The sequence below is a fragment of the Panthera tigris genome, chromosome F3 (assembly GCF_018350195.1).
Source record: "Panthera tigris isolate Pti1 chromosome F3, P.tigris_Pti1_mat1.1, whole genome shotgun sequence".
Lineage (NCBI taxonomy): Eukaryota > Metazoa > Chordata > Mammalia > Carnivora > Felidae > Panthera > Panthera tigris.
In genome coordinates, this window is record NC_056678.1 from 23,416,024 (window position 1) to 23,438,668 (window position 22,645).

Consider the following 22,645-nt stretch of genomic DNA (forward strand, 5'->3'; position numbering starts at 1 on the left):
CCGAGGCAACCTGTTTACTGTAGTAGATCCCAGCTGCCAAATTTAGAAACCATTGCTGTCAAGTAGCTTTTATGCTCGACACGCACAAATAGATGAGTTTTTATTATTTAATTTTCTTCAGCACCTTGCTTCCAAAAAGAATTTGAGGCTGATAAGTAATTTAAGAAAGGGTCGACTAAAGTACAGATGTCTTCCCTCAGACATAAATGCCAGATGAGTTTTGTACTCCAGTTCCATCAGACGTCGACTGTTGAAAATTATTAGCCCATTATTACTGTGCTTCTGTATGTGCGAGCATGTTTTGTAAGTGGTGATTTAGGGGACCGTAAGGAGTAACACTCAAGATCTTATGAATGTTTTAAATGTAAAGTCTAAGGGTTTTGTTTTGTTTTGTTTTGTTTTGTGGGCCATAAATTGACCCTTAATGCTCTATCTGAATTATAACAAAATGATTTAAGTTAATTAATTTTCTTTCCTACCTCTAGGCCAGTTGTGAATTTAATATTTATAAAACGCTTGGATAGTTATAGTTTAATAGAGTTGTGCAATTTTAAAGCCATATATAAATTGTTATAGTAGATTAAATAAAGAGTAGAGCTGATCACAGCAAAGACAAAGACAGCGTGCCTCTGGTAGGCCCCTCCTCCTCATACTAAATCAGAACTGGAAGGAGTTGCTTCTTCACCCACAACTACAGCTGGGGGTTGGGGGTGGTACATTCTCCTGAGTAAGTAGCCTCCCTTCCTCCCCTCCAGGTTGGATTTGTTTATATTAATCAGAATTGGTTCAGCAGCTTTAGGGAATGCATGCTTCTTCAACTCCCCACCAGCAACAATATTTTAAACACAGTTTGGGAAGATATATATTCTAGAATTTACAAGTATGTCATTTGAGGAATGTATGATGTTTGAGAAACCTGAAAATGGATTACAGGGACAAATATATAATGATTTAGAAATCTGAAATGCATTGGAAATACATATTAATCTCACTTTAAAAATTATTTTTATACGGTCTAGTTAGTCCTTTGAAATCAGTCTTAAGTAGGCAGGATGAAGATGACACATCTGAAATAGAATTGAAAAATGAGGAAAAAGTAACAAGTTGTAAAAGAACCTCCTAGCGTTTTGGATTCATCTGTTTAACAGGAGGTTTGCCTATTGACTTCTGGATTATTAGTGTATTAGAAAAAGTTTGAGTGATTTAACTACAGATTGTCTGATATCTACTATTTTGAACCAGAAAGTAATTTCAGGCATATCATGAATCTTTAGACAGATCTTTGAGAGTTCTCTCTCATAGTGGACCACAGAATTTTCATTGTTCTCTTCTAACTTATCAGGTCCTTTTCTCTTATTTTATACTACTTAGAAAGATTTCAGAAAGCATATCTTTACATAGTACTGTATATCTTGTTTCACATACACAGATATTTGAACTTTGGAAGCCAAAAGCCTTTATGACTACAAATGAAATGGATTGGTTTATACACATGGATTCATTGACTGAATCTTACTGTCTCATCTAACAAAAGATTTTGCTCAAATGGGAAAAAAATTTTGCCTATTTATAGAAATTTTCTCTTCATAAAGTCACTTGAACAGTACCTAGTGTAATAAGTTAACCACTAACATATGTTGCTCTTTTTCTCTTTTAAAAATGAAGTAAAAATTTGTCTTTTAATAAATTTGAGTAGGAATATCTGATGGTGCTGAATTGAATTCCAAAATTACTGACTTTAGTATGCTACTTACTGCATCTAAAATTGACTAATGATTTTTAAAAAAATATTTAACAAACTGTAGTGCCTGCTGTGTGCAAGATATTGTATTAGGCACGTAGCCATTACAAAACTGAGTAAGGCATAGCCCCTGCCTTCTTACTGATTATTTGTGGAGGAGACAAATAAGGGCACAAATTATACTGAAGAGTTTAAAAAAAAAAAAAAAAAAAAAAAAAAAAAAGAAGGAGTGAAGCTTGGAGAGGAATAGGCAGGAAGGTAGCAATGACAAGAACAGAATTTAAAAGGCTTAAGGTTCTAAATTGTATAACCTAATTGTATAATGACTACTAGCGAGTCCTACGGTTTGCCGTTGCTGTCTAGTTAGGGATTTTTCCTGTCAATTTTCATCTCCTAGTCTTGTATTTGTATTTTCAAGCTCCCACTTAGTAAATATTACTTTCCTTGGAGATATGTATATTCAAGTCTCTCTATCCTTAAAAAAAAAAAAAAAGAAAGAAAAAGCAAACTACAGGCCCATCTATCTCCTTTTTTATACTGCCACCTTTTTTGAAAGAAATAATCTATATGATTTTCTATATTTTGTGTTTTTTTTCTAATCCCATTGTATTCCAGAACACCTCACTGAACCTTTTTTGTAAAGGTCACTGGAGACCTGCTAATACTAAATCCAGTGGTCTTTTATTGATCTATGCAACTATTTGTGATACTTAGTGTTGAACATTTGTCTTTTACATTCTCTTTTCTCTTGGCTTCTATCTTATCTTGATTCTCCTTATCATTTATTCTTTTTGAATCTACCCTTCTGATTGTTTTTCCTTAGTGTCTCTTATGTTACCTGCATCTCTCCATACCTCATTTCCAAATTGCATCTATTTATACTAATCAGCAGAGGGTTCACAGCAGCTTTGGGTAATGCATCTTTGGGTAATAATCTTGGGTAAGATTTATTCATATATTCCAAAGTTTACAAGTATGACATTTGAAGAATGTATAATGTTTGAGAAACCTAAAAATGTGTTACTGGGGCTGGACTTTGCCCTTTTTCTTCTCTTTTTTCACAATGTTTTTTTCCTTGGGCTTTCTTAAGCTCCTAGTTTCACCTTACGCGTATTTATGATTTATATCCCTCTTGAGCTCCAAAAACAGTTCAACTGCATAAACTAAACTTGAATATGAATACTGGTATTATCTCAAACACACTATGTCAAAAACTAAATTCCCTTTTCTCCTTTCCTTTTCTACCCAAAATATTTTCCTCTTCCTTCATTGGTTAATGGTACCATTATTTTCAACTATATAAACTTGAAATCTTTTTAGAATCATTCTTGAACTTACTTTTCATTCACAGTTATTTCTCAAATCCAAAGTTCTCTGGTTTTTTTTTTTTTTTAACCATCTATTCTGTACCTTTCCATTGCTAATTTCTCACTTCAGTTACTGTCTTAGGTTCTACAGCCAGAGATAACCTCCTTAAATGCATTCAGATCATATCATTCACTTCCTCAGAATCATGCAGACTTCACAATTACCTGAAGATGAAAGTCCAGCCTAGCTTTCATAGAATTTATGTCTTCCATCATCTTTATACATTTTTGACTGCTTGTTCTCCTACCAACCCCATTCTCCAAACATACTACATTCAAGCCAGGGGCGGGATAGAGGTGGCTGTATTTTTTTTCTTTTTTTTCACATCCTGTGCCTTTGTCGATGAGGTTACTTCAGTTTATAAGGGCAGCCACCAAATCTCTGCTTATTGAAATTCTATTCATACCTTACATCTCAGTCAAATGCCACTTATTCAGTGAAGACATTCCCAGAGGCAGTCATTGGAATTAATTCCCCCTTCCTATGTATGCCCACATCATAGTACCTTTACCTCAGTATTCATTTCATTCTGCCTTGTGTTATAGTTGGTTAACATATTAATATCACTTCCACCTGGTTGAAATTTTCTTTATAAAGATAGGGGAGATGGCTTATGTTTCTTCATTTTGTTCAGAGTAAAAACATTTTTTGTAGAATTATATTGAATAATTAAAGTTTAAAGGTGTGAAGTTACACAGTGGCATTTTTTTACCCAACTTTTTGCAATCTGAGGCACGCTTGTCATAAGCTGAGTTGCAGCAGTATTCCCCATCTAGGCACCAGGACGCCATGCTACAGGAAATACAAGTGTCGGAGTCTGTTGACGTGATCAAATAACTGGAATTCAGATTGTTAAAACATAATCTTCTAACTCTTAAAATTTCCTTTCAGAGAGACACATCTCAATTCAAAGGCAGCTTGCTGATCTAGAGAAGTTAGCTTTCGTAACTGAAGGGGATTTTGACTCTGCCAGTTCGTTGAACTCAGATAATCTTGATGCAGGTACTTCCATATTTGGAGGGGTTTGTCTCCCTTAATTTCTAACAGTGTTTCATCTTTCAACTCATGAAAAATTGCTGAAAATAGACTTGTTTATTGCCATTGAACTAGAGCAGTAATAAATAAAATGTTTTCATTCAGGAAATTGGTAGCCTTCTACATGCACAGGTGTTACAGGAATAAGTTGTTCATTGCTCCTCGAGGAAATTATAATTTCATGATATATAAGTCCTGTCCATTCTATAAGTTAGGAATCGCATTTGGCTATGAGTAACGGAAATCCCAAGAAACCGTGCCTTACATAATAGAAAGGCTTATATTATGTCATGTAAAAGAAGTCCCACGGTGGGGAATTTTTAGGGCTGGTGCAAGAGTTCCTCATTGCTGTCACTGCCTCAAGCTCCTCTCTTTCTGCTTCGCCATCCTTAGTGCTTGAATTCTGTCCTCAGTATCACTTCATGGGTTTTTGAAGTAGGCATAACATATGGAAAAATTAATTTTGCCTATACCTGCAGTGTGCTATATGGATTTAAAAAATAAGTCGCTGATGATTTCTGTATGTTTTTATTGCTTTAAACCTGAATTTGAGATTTTAGTTTTTTTGTCCCTATCAAAGTTTATATTTGAGATCTGTTACATCTCTAATTAAATAAGACTTGTATTTTTTATGATCCATATCTTTTCATTAATAAAGAAGGAAGACTTTAACAAATTCTCAAATAGGATACAGCAGGTTCTAACTATGCTCCCTGTCCCAGAATGGCAGTTATTTTGGATCCCATGTACTCCTTCCACTCCTCCCGCTTTTCTGATTCCACCTGTTAACTGTTTTTGTTGCTGCCCAGAGTAGAATGCCACAGCAGGTGCTTATGCTTCCTGCCCAGCTCCTACCTCTCTGGGAGTGTGACAAGTGCTGCCCCTGATTCTCTCCCTGGCAGGCATTTTGGCTGGAGGGATATCATGTAGTTCATCACTTTCTCATTCTCTCTGTTCCCGAGGGCAACAAGGATATCAGCCACAGACAGGAGAGTTTTAGGGTAAAAAATCAATCACTGACCATGTGCTAATACAGTTATTGTTAACTACCTGGTGAGGCAGAGATGACTTCTCCCTAACGTTAACATAGACATTATCTAAGAAGTGTGTGTGTGTTGTGTGGAGGGAGTCCCCTATGACTTCTTTTGTAGCTAAGTCAACGAATTAGTAACTAGTATATTCTGTGCTTTATTGGTTTTCTGTTTTGTTTTGTTTTGTTTTGTTTGTTTTTTGTTTTTTTTTTTGGCCAGGAAACAAACAGTCTTGTCCATTGTGCCCTAAGGAAAAATTCAGAGCTTGTAATAGCCATAAGCTTCGTCGTCACCTTCAAAATTTACACTGGAAAGTCTCGGTTGAATTTGAAGGTTAGTAGTTTTATGCTTGCTAAACATAAATGAAATTCAAGATTCAGTACCAGTTTTGGAATTTTATTGTGAACATAATCAAATATTTTCCATTTAAAATTTCTGAGGGATTTAATGACCCTCTTTTAATGTGTTTATTAATAAAAGGCCATGTAGCTCTCTGGCAACAAGATGTATGTTGCAAGTGTAGCTTAGTTTAGCAAACATTTATTAAGCATCTGTTCTACACTGGGTACTTTGCTTGGCCCTGGGGGGGTCCCCATAACTTGTTGAACGACTACCATTTGACACATTCTTTTGAAGGTATAATGATTGTAAAACGAAATAAAATATGTAAGTATTGGAAAAGAGGAGACAATATCTTTTTTCTGCTGAATGCTTGAAAAAACTAGAGTTAGAGTATGTAGAATAGTAGTGGGATATAAGATAAATATTTGAAATCATTGCCTTTCTCTACTCTAGATAAATGGAAATTAGGAAAAAGATACCAATTGTGATAATGACAAAAATGACATAACTTGGGGGACTAAATTTAACAAGAGGGCTCATATAAAGAATAAAGTTGAAGGACAAAAAAATGAGATCTTAGGGGTGCCTGGGTGGCTCAGTTGGTTAAGTGTCTGGCTCTGGTTTTGGCTCAGGTCATGATCTCACAGTTCGTTGATTTGAGCCCCACATCAGGCTCTGCACTGACAGTGCAGAGTCTGCTTGGGATTCTCTCTCTCTCTGCCCCCCCCCCCCCCCGTTCTGTAAAATAAATAAACATTTTTAAAAATTGAGGTTTTATCAAGTTAAAAGATTTCCTAGATATAATGAATTATTATTAGATTTTGGAGTGAATTATGTGAATTATACCATTTTTGGAAAGAGATCTGGCAACATTTTTAAAATTTAAAATGTATATATCTCCCAGGCACTCCCTCCTTTGGGAGTAAAAGAATCAATAGGCAAGAATAGATATACAAGAATATTTATTGCAGCTTGTACTTAGTGACAAAAACTTGAAACTAAAATAAAAGGAATGGTTGAATACATTATGGTACATAAGTGCCATGACATATTATGCAGGCATTGTAAAGAGTATGTGTTAGATGAGTACTAGCTTACTTGGAAGGATTTCCATGGTAAACTGCAATTGAATACAATATATATGGAAGATTTTATGATACTACATTTGGATAAAAACCAAAAATACCCCCCCCCAAAGCCCTAAATATCAGTCTTAAGCATATGTATATTTACATTTGAATATGATTTTGTGAGTATAGGTGTTATTAAGTGTGGTTATCTGGAGTTTGAACCAAACCGGATGAAATAGCCAGTATGAGACACCCAGAAAAGAAGCCAGAACTATTTTCTTAGTGGTACTGGTACAAGGTTCTCACTGGTTCCTGAGGGAAGAAGGAATTAGAGACTTAATTCAGAAGCCATCCTGTCTTTTATGTTTAATTATACATAAGAATGTGTAGTAAATCATGTTGACTTTTTATCAAAAAAGAGAAATGTCTCATTTTAATTAAAAAGGTCTCTTTTGTATTCTTTATTTAAGCCATTGTTTAACTTTTTATCAAAAAAGAGAAATGTCTCATTTTAATTAAAAAGGTCTCTTTTGTATTCTTTATTTAAGCCATTGTTTAACCATTAGGTTTAGTCTTCCTCCTTCAAGTTATTCTGGTAAATGGCTCATGGTATTTCTTTACTCTCTTAAGTACATTAAGTTGGGTTTTTTCACATGGTGATCTGGTAGATGGCGAGTGTCATAGTTTTTGTCCTAGCAAGCAGGTCTCAAAGTAGTTGACAAATATGTTTAAGGTAGAAGCATCAAGACCTCTCAAAGGGATAGAAGTGAGATGTGAGGGAGAAAAAAGCCAAGAATGGTGGTGGTCCAGAGCCGGCTCTGGTGGTCCAGAGCCGATGGCCAAGAAAGAATTCTTGAAGACGTCTTTGGTATAAAAAGGTGATTTTATTAAAGCATGAGGACAGGACATGTGGGCAGGAAGAGCTGTACTATAAGTGTGGGGGGTAACTAGTTTACGGAGGGGGTGGGGGAGATAGAATCAAGGGGGAATTTCCAAAGAGACTTTCACATGCTAAAGGCTTATCGGAGGCCTAGCTGTAGTTAAGCTAAAGTTGTTTTTCCCTCCAGCAAGACATTAAGACTGTAGAGAGTTCCTATACTCTGGTTTATTGATGGGATTGCCTTTTTCTAGTAAACTGGTGGAGACTTAATCAGTTTGACCATTTGTTTTTTGGGTAGCCAGGAGTGTCCAAGGAATATCATACAGGTGTGTGGGGGGGGGGGGGGATGGGGGGAGGTGCTTTTAGCCTCACTTTGCCCTCAGCTCTCCCCATCCTCCCTCATCATTAGGACCAGGTACTGGGGAAGAAGGCCAAGACCTCAGATTTAGGCATGCAAAGGTTTAGATGCATCTACTGGAGATGTCAGTAGCTTGTCCAGATATGAATCTCGGGTTTGGGGGAAAGGTCTGGGCTAGAGATACAAGTTTGGGAATTGTCAGACTACAAATAGTATTTAAAGCTATATGACTGGATGGGATAACCATAGGAGTACATATCAGTGGAAAAAAAGAAGTTGCTGAGTCCTGAAATACCTCCGTATGTACAAGTAAGAGAAACAATTAGATATAAGGAATGAGAAGAAAGGAGTTGGAGATCACTTAAAGTTAGGAGAAACTGGAAGGCATTATCATTCATTTAAAAAGTGGAAAAGAGACCTGGTTCAAGGGGAAATGATATATTTATAGTCCATGACAGTAGATTTTGAAATGCTGACCTGATAACCCAGGCATACATCCTCAATAGGCAGTTAGAAATAGAGATCTGGCCTTCAGTAAGGAGTTAGTAACTACAGCTAGAATTTGGAATTCCTTCCCCCAGTGGAGATAGTTGCAGTCATAAAAGGCATTAAAATTACCAAGGAAACGAGGGAAAACAGTCATGTAGCAGAGCAAGCCTACAGAAAGTCTACGTTTTAGAGTATAACAGAGGGAAGAGGAGCTGTGAAGAAGATTAAGAAAGGTGGGAGAGAACTAAGTGCCGTATCATCAATGGAAGAAGAGGCTATGTAATGGCAAATGTAGCATGAGGCAAAGAAGATGAAGCTTAAGAAAAGTCAACATGACAGAGAATAGATGAGAAAATTGAGTCCCAAAGAAGCTAACTAACCAAGACAATGCACGGTCTTGGCAGAACCAGAATTCAAACCTGGATCTCATATATTTGCTTTTATGCTATATCTTATGTAACAAATATCTAAAACTAACAGTCTCATTCAAATAAATTATGATATTATAAATACAAGAAGAATTCCAGTTATTCTTATAAAATTTGCTAATAATTTTTAATGATAATGGACTATTTAGTGAACAGTGATATGACAACCAGCCATTCTTCACTTTAGGTTACAGGATGTGCATCTGTCACTTACCTTGTCGACCAGTGAAACCAAACATTATTGGAGAACAGGTAATCAGATGTTAGATTTATTTTTAAATTTTGCCCTCTTTAAAGAAAGCACAATTTTTACTTGCTCTAAGGCTATGGGCGTATTTGGCAATGAGGTTTACTTTAAGATTTTGTATCTGAGTGCTTTCAGATTATCCTAGCAGGAAAAATATGAACTATATGAAAAAAAGAGTTGCTGTATTGAACTTTTCATTTTATAATTTTAAATTTTAGTCAGAGAAACTGTTTTCTTATGTTCAAAAGGGAAATTGACCTATTTACTAATTTTGGAATGGAGAATTTAAATAAAAAGTAAATTTTTTCTTTTGTAATAAATTTTGATTCTGGAATAAAAGCCTTCAATTTCTGTGACTTAGTAAGTATCTTAGTGTGTGTCAATTCATATTTATCTTCTCTATACTTTTAATTTGTCAAAGGACAGTATCAAGAATCTTTCTGAAATCTTAATTCTTTAAAAAGTACATGTGTTCATTTTTAGCACAGATGTGAATTTTGGGGAATACAAATTACATAATATTTTTTAGTGCTGCTATCTTGAGTGAATACTAGCTTAATGAGGCCTCGTTATTAATTTTTTTTCATGTCACTAAAAAGAGTAAAGTGCTGGGGAGAAAAAACCCAAAAATTTCTTACATAGTAATTGGGACAATGCTTGGCCCATCGGCCTTATCCAGGACATTTTGAATATGATAACCACAGTACCATAAGGAACTCTGTGCAGTGTTCTCAACTTGCTGTTTGATCCCAAGTAAATAGGATCTAAGATCTTAGAAGAGCTAAGAGTAAAAGTCATCAAAACTAGGAAAAACCCAGTGGAGTAGTCTTTTTATTCTCAACTAAATTTTAAAGAAATTTTCAAGTGAGAATTTTTTACTTGGACAAATAGACTTTTAAAAAAAAGTCTTTTTTTAAGATTTAAGTACTCTCTATACCCAATGTGGGGCTCGAACTCACAATCCTGAGATTAAGAGTCGCACATTCCACCAACTGAGCCAGCCAAGTGCCCCAAGACTTATTATGTCTCTAACATTTTGTGATGTGCTGAAACTAACTGAAATTTCTAGAAATATTGAAAGCTGATTGTTAAATATGGCCATTATTAAAAATTAAATTGTATAAACTTTAAGGTGAATATATTACAAAGGTAATAGTATTCAAATCTCATCACTTCCTAATTATTTTACTACATTTTTGTATTATCCACCTGGTAGCCATGTTTTCTAGTATGATATTATCTATCTCTTCCCAAATTCACATTTAGTGATAGCATATGAGTAGCTTGAAATCTGCAACAATTATAGTTTGAAATTGGCCATGATAGAGTATATATGCCACAGAAAGCAGCAAACACTGTAAGTCAGGGCTTTATTTTCCTGGAGAACAATTGTTAAACATCTACCAGCACAGCGCTGCTAATGTTATACCATTTGTAAGTGCTACTTATAGAAAATAGGGTACAGTTATTTGCTGATTAGAATGAATGAACAAAACAAATTAAATTAGTGGTCTATTATAAAGTAAGTAAAAATCATATGTAAATATAGATGAGGAAATAAAGATCCCTTCAAAGCCCCATGGCAATATTAATACTCTCTTCTCTACCATTAAACCCAAGATATGCTAACATACTTAAATTTGCAATCTTAAATAAACTTCTGTTTCATTGTTTTAGTAATTTATCTGTATATTTAAATTAAATACTCTGTTTGATAGATATCCAGTAAAATGGGCGCCCATTATCATTGTATCATTTGTTCAGCAACAATCACCAGAAGGACCGATATGCTGGGACATGTTAGGCGACATGTGAATAAAGGAGAGACGAAATCCAGGTATATTGCTGGTAAGTTGAGCAATATATTAATAGGTAAATTCTTAAATAATGGTCCAGTTATTATTTTCAGACATCAAGTAGATAAAATATAGTGACTTCACCATTTAATTGACTACTAATCCATGACTTCAGGTTTCTTTTCTTTCTGTAAGGCTCCTCATAACATTTAACTGATTGATGCCAAAGTAAATATAGGTATCTTAATGAAAGATTATAGATAACTATGTTGTACTTACTGTTGAAAAACACTGGAAAAAGGAAATAGAGTGATATAAAGATCATTTATTATCCTGAAGTGCTATCAGGTTATTAATAGGTTATTATTACTGAGGCAGCCCTTCTCAAAATTAAGATTAATTAAGACATCATGCCCTACGGCATCCATTGTATGTAATGAATTAACTTCTCTCCTACACATCTAAAATGGTACTATGTACCTTTTAAGAATTGAAAAAAATAATTTTCTGTAGAGCTTAATTTTCTAATAGAATCTGGTTTGAGAAAGGCTGATCGTGTGAAATATGTCACATGCCACTTAGGTAGGCGTAGAATATATAATGCAACACTAGGAAAGGTTACGATGATTTGGCACTGTAAAAAAAGAAATGTGGGGGTGGCTGGGTTGCTCAGTCAGTTGAGCATCTGTCTCTTGACTTTGGCTCAGGTCATGATCCCAGGGTTGCAGGATCAAGCCCAGGGTTGGTCTCTTTGCTGAGTATGTAGCCTGCTTAAGATTCTCTCTCTCTCTCTTCCTCTGTACTCTGCTGCTCTCCACTGCTAGTACTTTCTCTGTCTCTAAAAAAAAAAAAAAAAAAAGAAGGAAAGAGATATAGTTGCCATGTAGTTAACATTCTGATCATAATATTATCAAGAAATCCAAACATAAAGAATCTCAGTTATTTTTCCCCACACATGATATGTATGTCTCATTTCTTAAATATTTAAAATAAAACACACAAATATATCGGTATTTCATTTGGGTTTATAGCTAAATGATTCTAATGTATACTAAATGTAGAATCTTTTTCTTTTTTTTCTGTTACTTTATACCCATTTGAATGTAATTTGTGATTTAAAATTATAATCATAAGAAAGTGTTCTGAAGGGGCACCTGGGTGGCTCAGTTAGTTAAGCGTCCGACTTTGGCTCAGGTCATGATCTCACGGGTTTGAGCCCCACATCGGGCTCTGTGCTGACAGCTAAGAGCCTGGAGCCTGTTTCCCATTCTGTGTCTTCCCCTCTCTCTGTCCCTCCCCTGCTTGTGCTCTGTGTGTATCTCTCTCTCAAAAATAAATAAACATTAAAAAAAAAGTTCTGAAATCTAGCATGCTCAGGAAGTATAGTGATTCTTAGTCATCCATGATAGCTAATGGAATGAAACCATACAGAGATACTAATTTTATAACAGTTATACCACAGTAAGATATGTTTAACAGCCAACCTATGTAAATAAATGCAGCATAGTAGTTTGATGAATAATAAAGGTATTTTAGAATTTTTATAATGGTTTTATGTTAGGTTAATTGTTCTTAACTAGGTTTCATAATATAGATGTATTATGTTCTAGGCAGATAAGATTTTAACTTAAACTTTAATTGCCCAAATACTTAATTGAATGCTACTCTTTCCTACAGACAGTACTGAACAGATAGATCAGTTTAGGGTTTTTCTTCTTTGATATCTGCCCGGTTGATTACATTAACAAAGTATTATAAAGGAAAGTTATTTCTTTTAATGTATATTGTTTTAGATACTTAGAATTATTTTGTATTTCACTGGAAATCTTTGTTTTTCATCTTAGCTTCTGCTGCTAAACCACCTAATGAAATTTTGAAAGAGGCAGACACAGATGTACAAGTTTGTCCTAACTATTCTATACCTCAAAAAACAGATTCCTATTTTAATCCCAAAATGAAACTAAATCGGTAAGATGAATTGAAAAAAGGGTTATGGGATGTTTCAAATGATTACAAATGTGACCTTCTTTTTATGTTCTAATATATTGAAGTTTAAAACTGGGTACAGAATGAAAATCATCTGTTTTAGTATTTTTTAGAATGATTGTTTTCTTTTTTTCCTACCAAACTAATTTCTTTCTCAGTAAAATAGGCCTGCCTTTATATAATTAATGAACAGGCTGGTGCTTTAGTGGGCAAGTTTTATTTATGAAACCATTATTCATGGTGAATGCTTGTTTATAGAACCCAGTTAGATTGATAGTTTAATTTCACACATGTTTAGTTCTTGTACTACTAGGTAAAGAATATGTTACTACGTCTTCTTTCAAAATAGTTTGTATAGTAAATAGGAACCCTAATTCTTACTATTCTTAAATAAAATCTAGAGTGATGAAGCCATGATGCAATAAGATTATTTCAGATTATTATACTTTTTTCTAGACAGCTAATATTTTGTACATTGGCTGCTTTGGCCAAGGAACGAAAACCTTTGGAATGTCTAGATGCCTTTGGAGCCACTGGTAAGTAATGAAGCTTTTTTTGGATCCCACTTTAATTATCAGATTTATGCAGTATCTTTTCTTGGAAAATTTATATGGATATTGTATCTAGCAGAATATTTTTACATAAAAAGTAAAGACCCAAGGTAAATATTTTTATTGTGCAAAAATTTCAAATGTATACAAAAGTAGAGTTTAATAAATGAATCCCTGTGTATCTGTCACTCACTTCAAAAATTATCAACTTAATGCTTGTTCGTGTATATGTATCTCATGCACTTACCCTTATACCTCCTCCACCATCCTTCATCCCTATTACTTTGAAACAGATTACAAATATGTCATTTTATCTGTAAATATTTTCAGTTGGATCTCTAAAAGATAAGGACTTTACAAAAATAAAACGTTGATACCATTATCACACATTGATATCATCAAATGTTTAGCTATGCTAAACATAGCTAGAGCTAGGCTCTCACAGTTTCTTAAATCAACTAGGAATTCAGATGAAGACTATGCATTTTCATTGTTTGAGATATCTAAGTGTCTTTTTGCTCTGTATTCATTTCCATCATTTTTTTTTTGCGTGTGTGATGATTATTTGTCGACATACAGCTTGTCTATATGTCTATTGTCTTTTCCAGAGTCTAGATTTTTGCTGATGGTATCTTCATAGCTCATAAAACCTGTTTCTTTATCTCTAGTATTTCTGTATATTGGTAGTTATCTCCAGTATTCCTGTATATTGGTAGTTATCTCCAGTATTTCTGTATATTGGTAGTTGAGTCTTCAGGTTTGATCAGATTCAAATAGGATTTTTTTTTTTTTTTCCAAGAATCCTTGTTTACTGCAATTAGGAAGTATTTGATGTTTGGTTGTCTCTCTTTTTTTGTGATGTGATAAATTGCCTAGTCATTAGGCAGTGGGGTAAGGTGAAATTTTAAAGACTGAGAACATTTTCCTAAAAGAACTTAACAGTAAAGAAAAGATCATGGAAGAGTAGAAAATTTCTAAGAAGCCACCTGTACCTAATCCAAGTCTTTCTTTTTAAAGGTTAGAGGAGTATATTCTTGGGAAGTTTGTAATAAAAGGATGTAAGCGTGAGTTAGCTCTCCTTTTCAAGTTCCTCTTCACAGGGAAAAGTAGTGGTTAAAAGCAATTTAATATCTTACATAATCTGATCCCAACCTACTTTTCCAAATTTAGTTTTCAGCATTTTCCCTTGTACACAACCCTTTACTTTTTTCTTTTTCTTTTCTTTTTTTTTTCTTTTCTTTTCTTTTCTTTTCTTTTCTTTTCTTTTCTTTTCTTTTTTTTTTTTTTTTTTTAACATTTTAGCTATTTCACTCATCCCCTTACCCAGCTCCCTTCTGGTGACTACCAATTTGTTCTCTGTATTTAAGAGTCTGTTGTTCTGTTTGTCTCTTTTTTTCCTTTGTTTGTTTTGTTTCTTAAATTCCACGTATGAGTGAAATCTTGGTATTTATCTTTGCCTGTCTGTTTCACTTAGCATTATACTCTCTAAGTCCATCTGTGTTGTTGCAGATGGCAATATTTCATTCTTTTTTATGGTTGAAAGGTATTCCATTGTATATATACCCCATTTTTATTCTATCAGTGGATACTTGGGTTGCTTTTATATCTTAACTATTATAAAAAATGCCACAGTAAACATAGGGATGCATGCATATATTTTTTTGAATGTGTTTACATTTGCTTTGGGTAAATAGTCAGTAGTGGAATTACTGGCTCATGTGGTGATTCTGTTATTTTTTTTGAAGAATTTCCATACTGTTTCCCACAGTGACTGCAGCAATTTACATTTCCACCCACAGTGCATGAGGGTTTCTTTTTCTCTGTACCCTCACCAACACTTATCTTGATTTTTTTGATTCTAGCCATTCTTACAGGTGTAAAGGTGATATTTCATTTTTATTTGCCTTTTACTCATGATTAGTGATGTTGAGCATGTTTTGATGTGTCTCTTAGCCATTTGTGTGTCTTCTTTGGACTCTTGACCACCTTCACCCAGTTCTTCCACCCTCTGCCCCCAACTCTGGCAACCACAAATCTGATCTCTGTTTCTATGAGTTTGGTATTTTTAGATTCCACATATAAGTGAAATCATACAATGTTTGTTTTTCTCTCTTTCACTTAACATAGCGCCCCCACAGTTCATCCATGGTGTCACAAAAGACAGGATTTCCTTCTTTTTTATGGCCAAATAGTATTTTATTGTGGGTGTATATGTGTGTGTGTATATCACATTTTCTTTATCCATCAATGGACACAGGTTGTTTCCATGTCTTGGCTATTGTAAATAATGCTGAAATGAACTACTCTTTTTTTCACCTGAAATCATTAAAGCTAATGTTTGGGGAAGATCTTTTCAGTCCTTTCTTTTAATGTTCCTTTGTAAATTTATATCCGTTCATAGCAGTTAGTCTGCATGCTTCCCCATCTCTAAAATGTGAATATCAGAACTTATTTCACAAGCTTGTTATGAGAATATGAAAATTTTTGTAAAGACCATAGTGCATAGTAGATGTTAAATATTTACATTTATGAGGCACATGTATGGAAAAGCTGGTCTATACTTTTAGTACATGGGGGTTTTCTAATCCACAGTGGCTGGGCCTGTGTCACCATCTCCTTTGTAATGAATGTCCCCTCTGACTCTAATCCAGTAGGTATAGAGAGCCTATGAGAAGAGGCTTTCTTGGTCTGAATTCTTGATCTTTGCTTACATATACAAAGTTGTTCTCTTCAATTCACAGTGATGCTATTGTGCAGTTTTGGAGACATATTGGTCCAGTAAAGTTGTTTTCATATTTTGGTGCATTAGGTAAACTTTAGCAGTGGGGGAGTTCCAACTTCCCACCCACCAAGCAGAGTAACTCCACTCTTACTCACATTGTATGTTGGCTTTCTCTGTAAGATTTAGTTTGAAAAAAGCATTCCATTATAAGAAATTTTAAAAAAGAAAACCTATTCCCCAGAATAAAGAACAAACAAAAATTTTATTTGAATCTGGATTATAGAAAAGTTTTGGAAGAATTATTAATGGAAATCTGCTCAACACATTTTTTGTGTGTGGTCACTTTTCTTCAGAGGCTTTGTAGTGAGTAAGTAGAAAAAGTTATGTATGAAAATACTAAGATTTTGAAACATGTGTTTTTGTTTTTATAAAAGAGTATATACTTTATTATTATATACTGTTTTTATTCTTTAATTAATTTAAAAAATTCATTTTCTGGGGCACCTGGGTGGCTCATTCAGTTAAGCATCTGACTTCAACTCAGGTCATGATCTCATGGTTTGTGGGTTCGAGCCCCGTGTTGGGTTCTGTGCTAATAGCTCAGAGCCTGGAGCCTGCTTTGGATTCTGTGTGTCCCTTTCTCTCTGCCCCTCCCCCACTCGCACTCTGTCTCTCTCTCTCTCTCTCAAAAATGAATAAATGTTAAAAAAAATTTTTTTTTAATTCATTTTCCTTCAAATTTTTCCTAAGGGATAATGGGATTACAATGGGCAAAACATCTTGGAAATGCAGTTAAGGTTACAATTAATGACTTGAATGAGAACTCTGTGACACTGATTCAGGAAAATTGCCATTTAAACAAGTTGAAAGTGGTGGTAGACAGTAAGGAAAAGGAAGAGAGTGATGATATTCTTGAAGAAGGAGAAGAAAATCTTGGTAACATTAAGGTGACCAAAATGGATGCCAATGTACTAATGCATTTGAGATCCTTTGATTTCATGTAAGTGAAAAACTTTGCTGTGTCACTTTCTAAACTGGCCTGGATTGCGGGGGGGGGGGGGGGGGGGGGGTTGGGATGGGGGTCGGGTGTTGGAGGGGTTAAAAATTAAGATGGTTGTTGTTTATTTGAATTAATACAGTTTTTTACCATTGGCCTAAGGAAAGCAGTAGGAACATTTTCTAGCATTTGAAATAAAATTCCCAAGCATGACAATTTTTCTCTAAAACTGATTGATTTTTATATGTCTGACATATCATATGGTCATTTTCTTACATAATTTAAAAACAGAATTATATGTTTAAGATAGATTTGTAAAATACTTTTGAATCCATGGAATTTTATCATTAGACATAATGACAATGGTACCATTTTGATTACTAGTATGATTTTAAATATGTCTGTATTCTTTCTGATTTTAGACACCTAGACCCTTTTGGAACATCGGTGAACTATCTAGATTCTGCATTCAGAAATATAAGAAACCTTGGCATAGTGTCTGTGACTTCTACAGATATCAGTTCTTTATATGCCAAGGCACAACATGTTGCCCGGCGTCACTATGGCTGTAATATTGTCCGAACTGAGTATTACAAGGAACTAGCAGCCAGAATTGTTGTAGCTGCAGTGGCAAGGTACCAGACTGACAGCAATGTGCCTAGTATGTTTGACTGTGTGATAGAGCTACTATTACAAAAAGTGCCAGTTGCATTTTTCAAAAAATTCACAGGGTACAAATTCTCTATTCATGTCTGTGATCTTGATTTGTTTGGTAATCCTATGTCGTATCTGTTACAATTTGATTTAAAAACTTTTGTGTCTAGAATAGTTTACTCTCCAATTAAAAATTTTATTAAAGTAAGTAGTAATAAAGAAGAGATAAGAATGAAAGTTAACTTCAAATCAGTTATTGTAACAACGTAGGGTGGGTGGGGATACCACCGTGAAAAGAAAAAGCAAAGGTTGTTTTTAGATTTAGAAAAAATCACTGTTATATGTCCATTTCATCTCTTTACATAGTTTGAATAAAATGATGGCTTATATGGGCGCCTGGCTGGCTCATTTGACAAAGCATGTAACTCGTGATCTTGAGGTCATGGATTCAAGCCCCACATTGGGTGTAGAGATTACTAAAATAATAATAATAATAATAAACATAAATAAATTTTAGAAATGATGGCTTATATACTTGATTCTGCAAAGTGGTCTCACCCACAAAACAAAGTTCTTTTTTCATCAGGATTTCTAAAGAAAGCAAGGAAGATTTCTTTGAGCACCAGTTTGATTCAAAAAATTATGCTAGAAGAAGAATATAACAATATAATATAAATTGACACTGAGAACATAGCTAATGCATGATCAGCCAGCTTGTTCACTAGCCTCAACACTAGCTTTCACAGCAGTTAGATTGAAATTCCTACCTTAGCATAATACAGATTATTAAACTTCATAGACCTTTGGAGTTATTCCTAATTAGCTGAAAACTCTGATATTCAGTTTGTATACCTACCAAGGACATAGTATATGTGCTTAAAAATGTTTATGATGTAACATCAACAAGTTGAAATTAATACATATGAAATCAGTTTAGTACATATAATTGCAAAGGGAAAACTACATAAATGATGTATCAGTTAGAATTTAACCCAAAAGTCTATAAAATTAACAGTGTCAGAAACTTTGCCTATTCATTTTTCACTTAACATTCAGCATCTGATATACTATCCTGCAGGTAGTACTCAATCATTGTTTAGAAGAAGCTTTTATAGAAAAAAAAAATAGATAAAAAGAAAGGGTGGTGGTGATGACAAGAAACAAATTGACACTGAAAATCAGAGAACGTAGTCTTTTTTTTTTTTAGATGTTTATTTTTGGGAGAGCATGTGCAGGGGAGGGCAGAAAGAGGGGGACAGGGGCAGAAAGGGGAGGGGCAGAAAGAGGGGCACAGAGCCCAGTGTGGGACTCAAACTCACAAATGGTGAGATCATGACCTGAGCTGAAGTCAGACGCTTAACCAACTGAGCCACCCAGGCACCCTGAGAATCTAGTCTTACTGACTAGTCTTACTGACTTAATTCCATAATGGAAAATGTCTAGTCACTAAAGATTCTGTCAAGCATCCTTTATTTCCTGTGTTTCAATTTGTGTAAAGGTTATACTAATGATCTTTTAAAAACACTGCCACTAAGAATTGAATTTTCCGTATTTTCCCATAATCCATCCATAGTTTACTGTCCAATTAATATTGTCAATATAAAAATGCCAAGGAAACATGATGAGCCCCCAAAATAACTTAAAAATTTTTTGCAGAGCTGCAGCCCGATGTAACAAAGGCATTGAAGTACTGTTTGCAGTGGCTTTAGAACATTTTGTGTTGGTTGTTGTGCGAGTTTTGAGGGGGCCTACTTCTGCAGATGAAACAGCCAAGAAGATTCAGTACCTGATCCATTGTCAGTGGTGTGAAGAGAGAATTTTTCAGAAGGATGGTAATATGGTAGAAGGTAAATTCAAGCTTCTCTTGACTGTATATTGTGTTTATATACAAGCCTCCAATGAATAAGTCTTTATCACATCCCTAATTATACATGTTGTTGTCCTTTGATTTTAAAGATTACAGTGCTAACTTTATTTCCTATACTGGATTTCCTTTCATCAACAGACAAGACATGCGTGTGAGTTTATTAAAGTTATTTACTCATGCTGTATTCAATTTATGCTCTCTAGCCCTGCCCTCTGTTGAAACATCTAGAAATAACTTAGATTCCACTGTCACTAATTTTAGGAACATAAGTCAGATTACCTCTTTGTCTGGGTGTTTCAAATCATTAATTTTATAAGAATAATTATCATGTTTCTGGCTGAATACAAAAACCATCAGTTATAAAATTCATTCAGTAAACATTTACTGAGACTCTACTATATGCCAGGCATGGGGATCAAAGAAAAAGATGAGGCTTATGCTGTTTCTATTTTACTTTTCTGGGACATAGAAACAGCTGCCCATTATTTTCTGTTAGAGTCTTCACATTTTTTAAGAACTCTTTAGATATTAGAGTGTAACCCCAGTGATACGAGTTGCAAATATTTTTTCTCATTTTATCACTTCTGTTGGCATCTATTTTTTAGTGTTATTTTGATTGCATTGAAGAGGATAGATATCATTGTGGTTTTCAAGGTTCCTAATAACTTAGTATGCTTTTCATTTGCACAAGTACTTTTGCTTCAGTGTTAATTGATAGTGAGAATGGAAGGCATCCGTCATTGTTCCTTTAGTTCTCTGTGGTGCTTTCTGATTCAAGCATGAGATACCTATCATTTATCATGTCAAGAAAATATCCTTTATTTCCAGTTTTACTGTATTTTAGCAAGATGTTGAATTTTGTCATGTATGTCAGCATCTGTGGAGATGATTGTGTGGTATTTCTCCTTAGGTCTACTGATTTGAGTAATCATAATAAAATTTCCCAATATTGAACAATTCTGACTTTCTAAAATAAACTACTCTGCCAGGAAGTATTTTCTTAAGATGGATTCTGTTTGCAGGGCACTTGGGTGGCTCAGTCGGTTAAGTGTTGGGCTCTGCACTGACAGCATGGGACCTGCTGTAGGTTCGCTGTCTCCCTCTCTCGCTGCCCCTCCTCTGCTCGCACTCTCTCTCAAAAGCTAATATATAAACAGAAAAAAAAAGATGGATTCTATTTGCTAATTTTTTTTAAGTTTTTGAATTTATTTTGAGTGAGAGGGTGAGAGAGAGCAGGGGAGGGAGAGAGAGAGAGTACCAAGAGGCTCCATGCTGTCAGTGCAGAGCCCCATGTAGGGCTAGAACTCACGAACTGTGAGATCATAACCTGAGCTGAGATCAAGAGTTGGATGCTTAACCGACTGAGCCACCCAGGGCTCCCAATTTGCTAATTTTTAAAATTTTGTTTTAATATTCATAAATGAGATGGTATATAGTTTTCCTTTTTAGTAGTAATTTTGGTTGGGCTTTGGAGTCTGTTTAAAAGGAATTTGGAACTTTGCCCTGTTTTTCAGTGGTTGGGAACAGTTTTAGCTTTAGCTTTTCGAAATTATTTACATAGAGTTGAGCCAAGTGGTATTCATTGGTTCCTTTTAATTTTCTTGGTTTCTGTGGTTATATTCTTGTTTTTTTAAATTTTTAGTAGCTGTCCTTTGCTTATGCTTTTGAACTTTTATCTACAGTAGTTGTTGTTTTTTTAATCAAACATTTTAAAGGATTTTTGACCTAATTATTTACTGTAAAGAAATTGGATTTATTTTTGAATTTGCTTGCAATCATATAGACCTTGCAGAGTGTAAATGAGTCTTTCAAAGAAGTCAGTTCGCTCAGAATGTTCTATAATTTTATCAACTTGTAATACATTGTTTCAGAAGTCAACTAGTTTCATAAGTCTTAATAAAATAATGACCCCTGCCATACTCCCTAAAGTTACCAGCTAAAATATCAGAGCTATTTCTTCTAATGTTTACATCCCTATTTCTAAATGGCATGTTTATAGTACCTATAACTTCTTTCCATGGAAGAATATTCAGCTTCTTAAACCAACCTAGTCACATGCGTGTACCTCCCTTCTCCAGTGTGGCTAAATCAGTATTCAGTGTTTATATTTTTATAAATATAAAACTATTGTTTACAAGTTGTATTAGTTATCTGTTGCTATGTAACAAATTAGTCCAACATTTAGTGGCTTAAAACAACATTTATTGTCTCATAGTTTCTCTGAGTTAAGAATCTGGGCATGGCTTAGCTGGGTCCACTAGCTCAGGGTCTCCAGGCTGCAATTAAGGTGTTTGCCAAGGCTGCAATCAAAGCCTGACTGGGTTAGGATCTGCGTACAAGCTTATTCACATAGTTACTCCCTGGATTCAGATCCTTGTAAGTTGTTAGACTGAAGACCTCAGCACCTTGCTTGCTGCTCAGTGACTTCCCCAGTTCCTAATCATACATTCCTCTTTATCTAGTTTCTCATGGCAGCTTGCTTCATCAGAATGATCCAGCAAGAACCAGAGAGAGCGTGAGAAAAAGCAAGACAGAAGTCATGATATTTTGTAACCTAGTCTAATAATATCCATCATTTTTGCCATATTTTAGTAATTAGAAATGAGCTCTAGATGTAGTGATCTCACACTTAAGGGGAACTACACAAGGGTATGAAAACCAGGAGACAAGGTCATTTGCTATCTTAGAAGTCTTTTCCAACACAGATGAACCAGTTAATATGCTGTAATAATGTTCCCTTTTGTAAATGCAACTCTTGGATAACTCTGGAATTAATCCTTAGCTGTTTTTGTTCCTTTTTTTGTGTATGTGCACTTTTCATAATCCATTCCTAAACCCTTTGCTACAGTTTCACAGCTTCTTCCTGTGTGGGTAGGTGCATCAGGCTATCTTCAGTCCCAGTGTCACCTCCCTGGAGACAGTGCTCCCACTCTCCTCTGGGTGCTTTGTTTTGCGAGTCTGCTGAAAGGTGTCCTCCTGGGGCTTCCTTTTAACCAGCGTCTTGGAGATGTTCTTTGGCTTTCTCCTTCTGATGAGTCTCCTATATCTTGGCTCTTGTATATTTTTCCACTATCCTTGTTTAT

At 34.8% G+C, this 22,645-nt stretch overlaps 1 protein-coding gene across 3 annotated transcripts in view; it reads left to right on the plus strand.

Annotated features, from left to right (window-relative positions):
* TRMT1L (tRNA methyltransferase 1 like) overlaps positions 1 to 22,645 on the plus strand; it is a 40,869-nt gene that overhangs the window by 861 nt on the left and 17,363 nt on the right. For 2 of the 3 annotated variants that reach the window (XM_007096231.3, XM_015543843.2), the window contains exons 2-10: positions 4,001 to 4,111; positions 5,395 to 5,508; positions 8,930 to 8,994; positions 10,708 to 10,837; positions 12,630 to 12,753; positions 13,228 to 13,307; positions 16,795 to 17,044; positions 17,464 to 17,676; positions 19,352 to 19,542. In XM_007096231.3, coding sequence (XP_007096293.1) covers positions 4,001 to 4,111; positions 5,395 to 5,508; positions 8,930 to 8,994; positions 10,708 to 10,837; positions 12,630 to 12,753; positions 13,228 to 13,307; positions 16,795 to 17,044; positions 17,464 to 17,676; positions 19,352 to 19,542 — 1,278 coding nt within the window. Of the gene's footprint in view, positions 1 to 4,000; positions 4,112 to 5,394; positions 5,509 to 7,826; positions 8,548 to 8,929; positions 8,995 to 10,707; positions 10,838 to 12,629; positions 12,754 to 13,227; positions 13,308 to 16,794; positions 17,045 to 17,463; positions 17,677 to 19,351; positions 19,543 to 22,645 lie in introns of those variants that run through there. The other variant, XM_042975496.1, reaches the window with a different exon arrangement.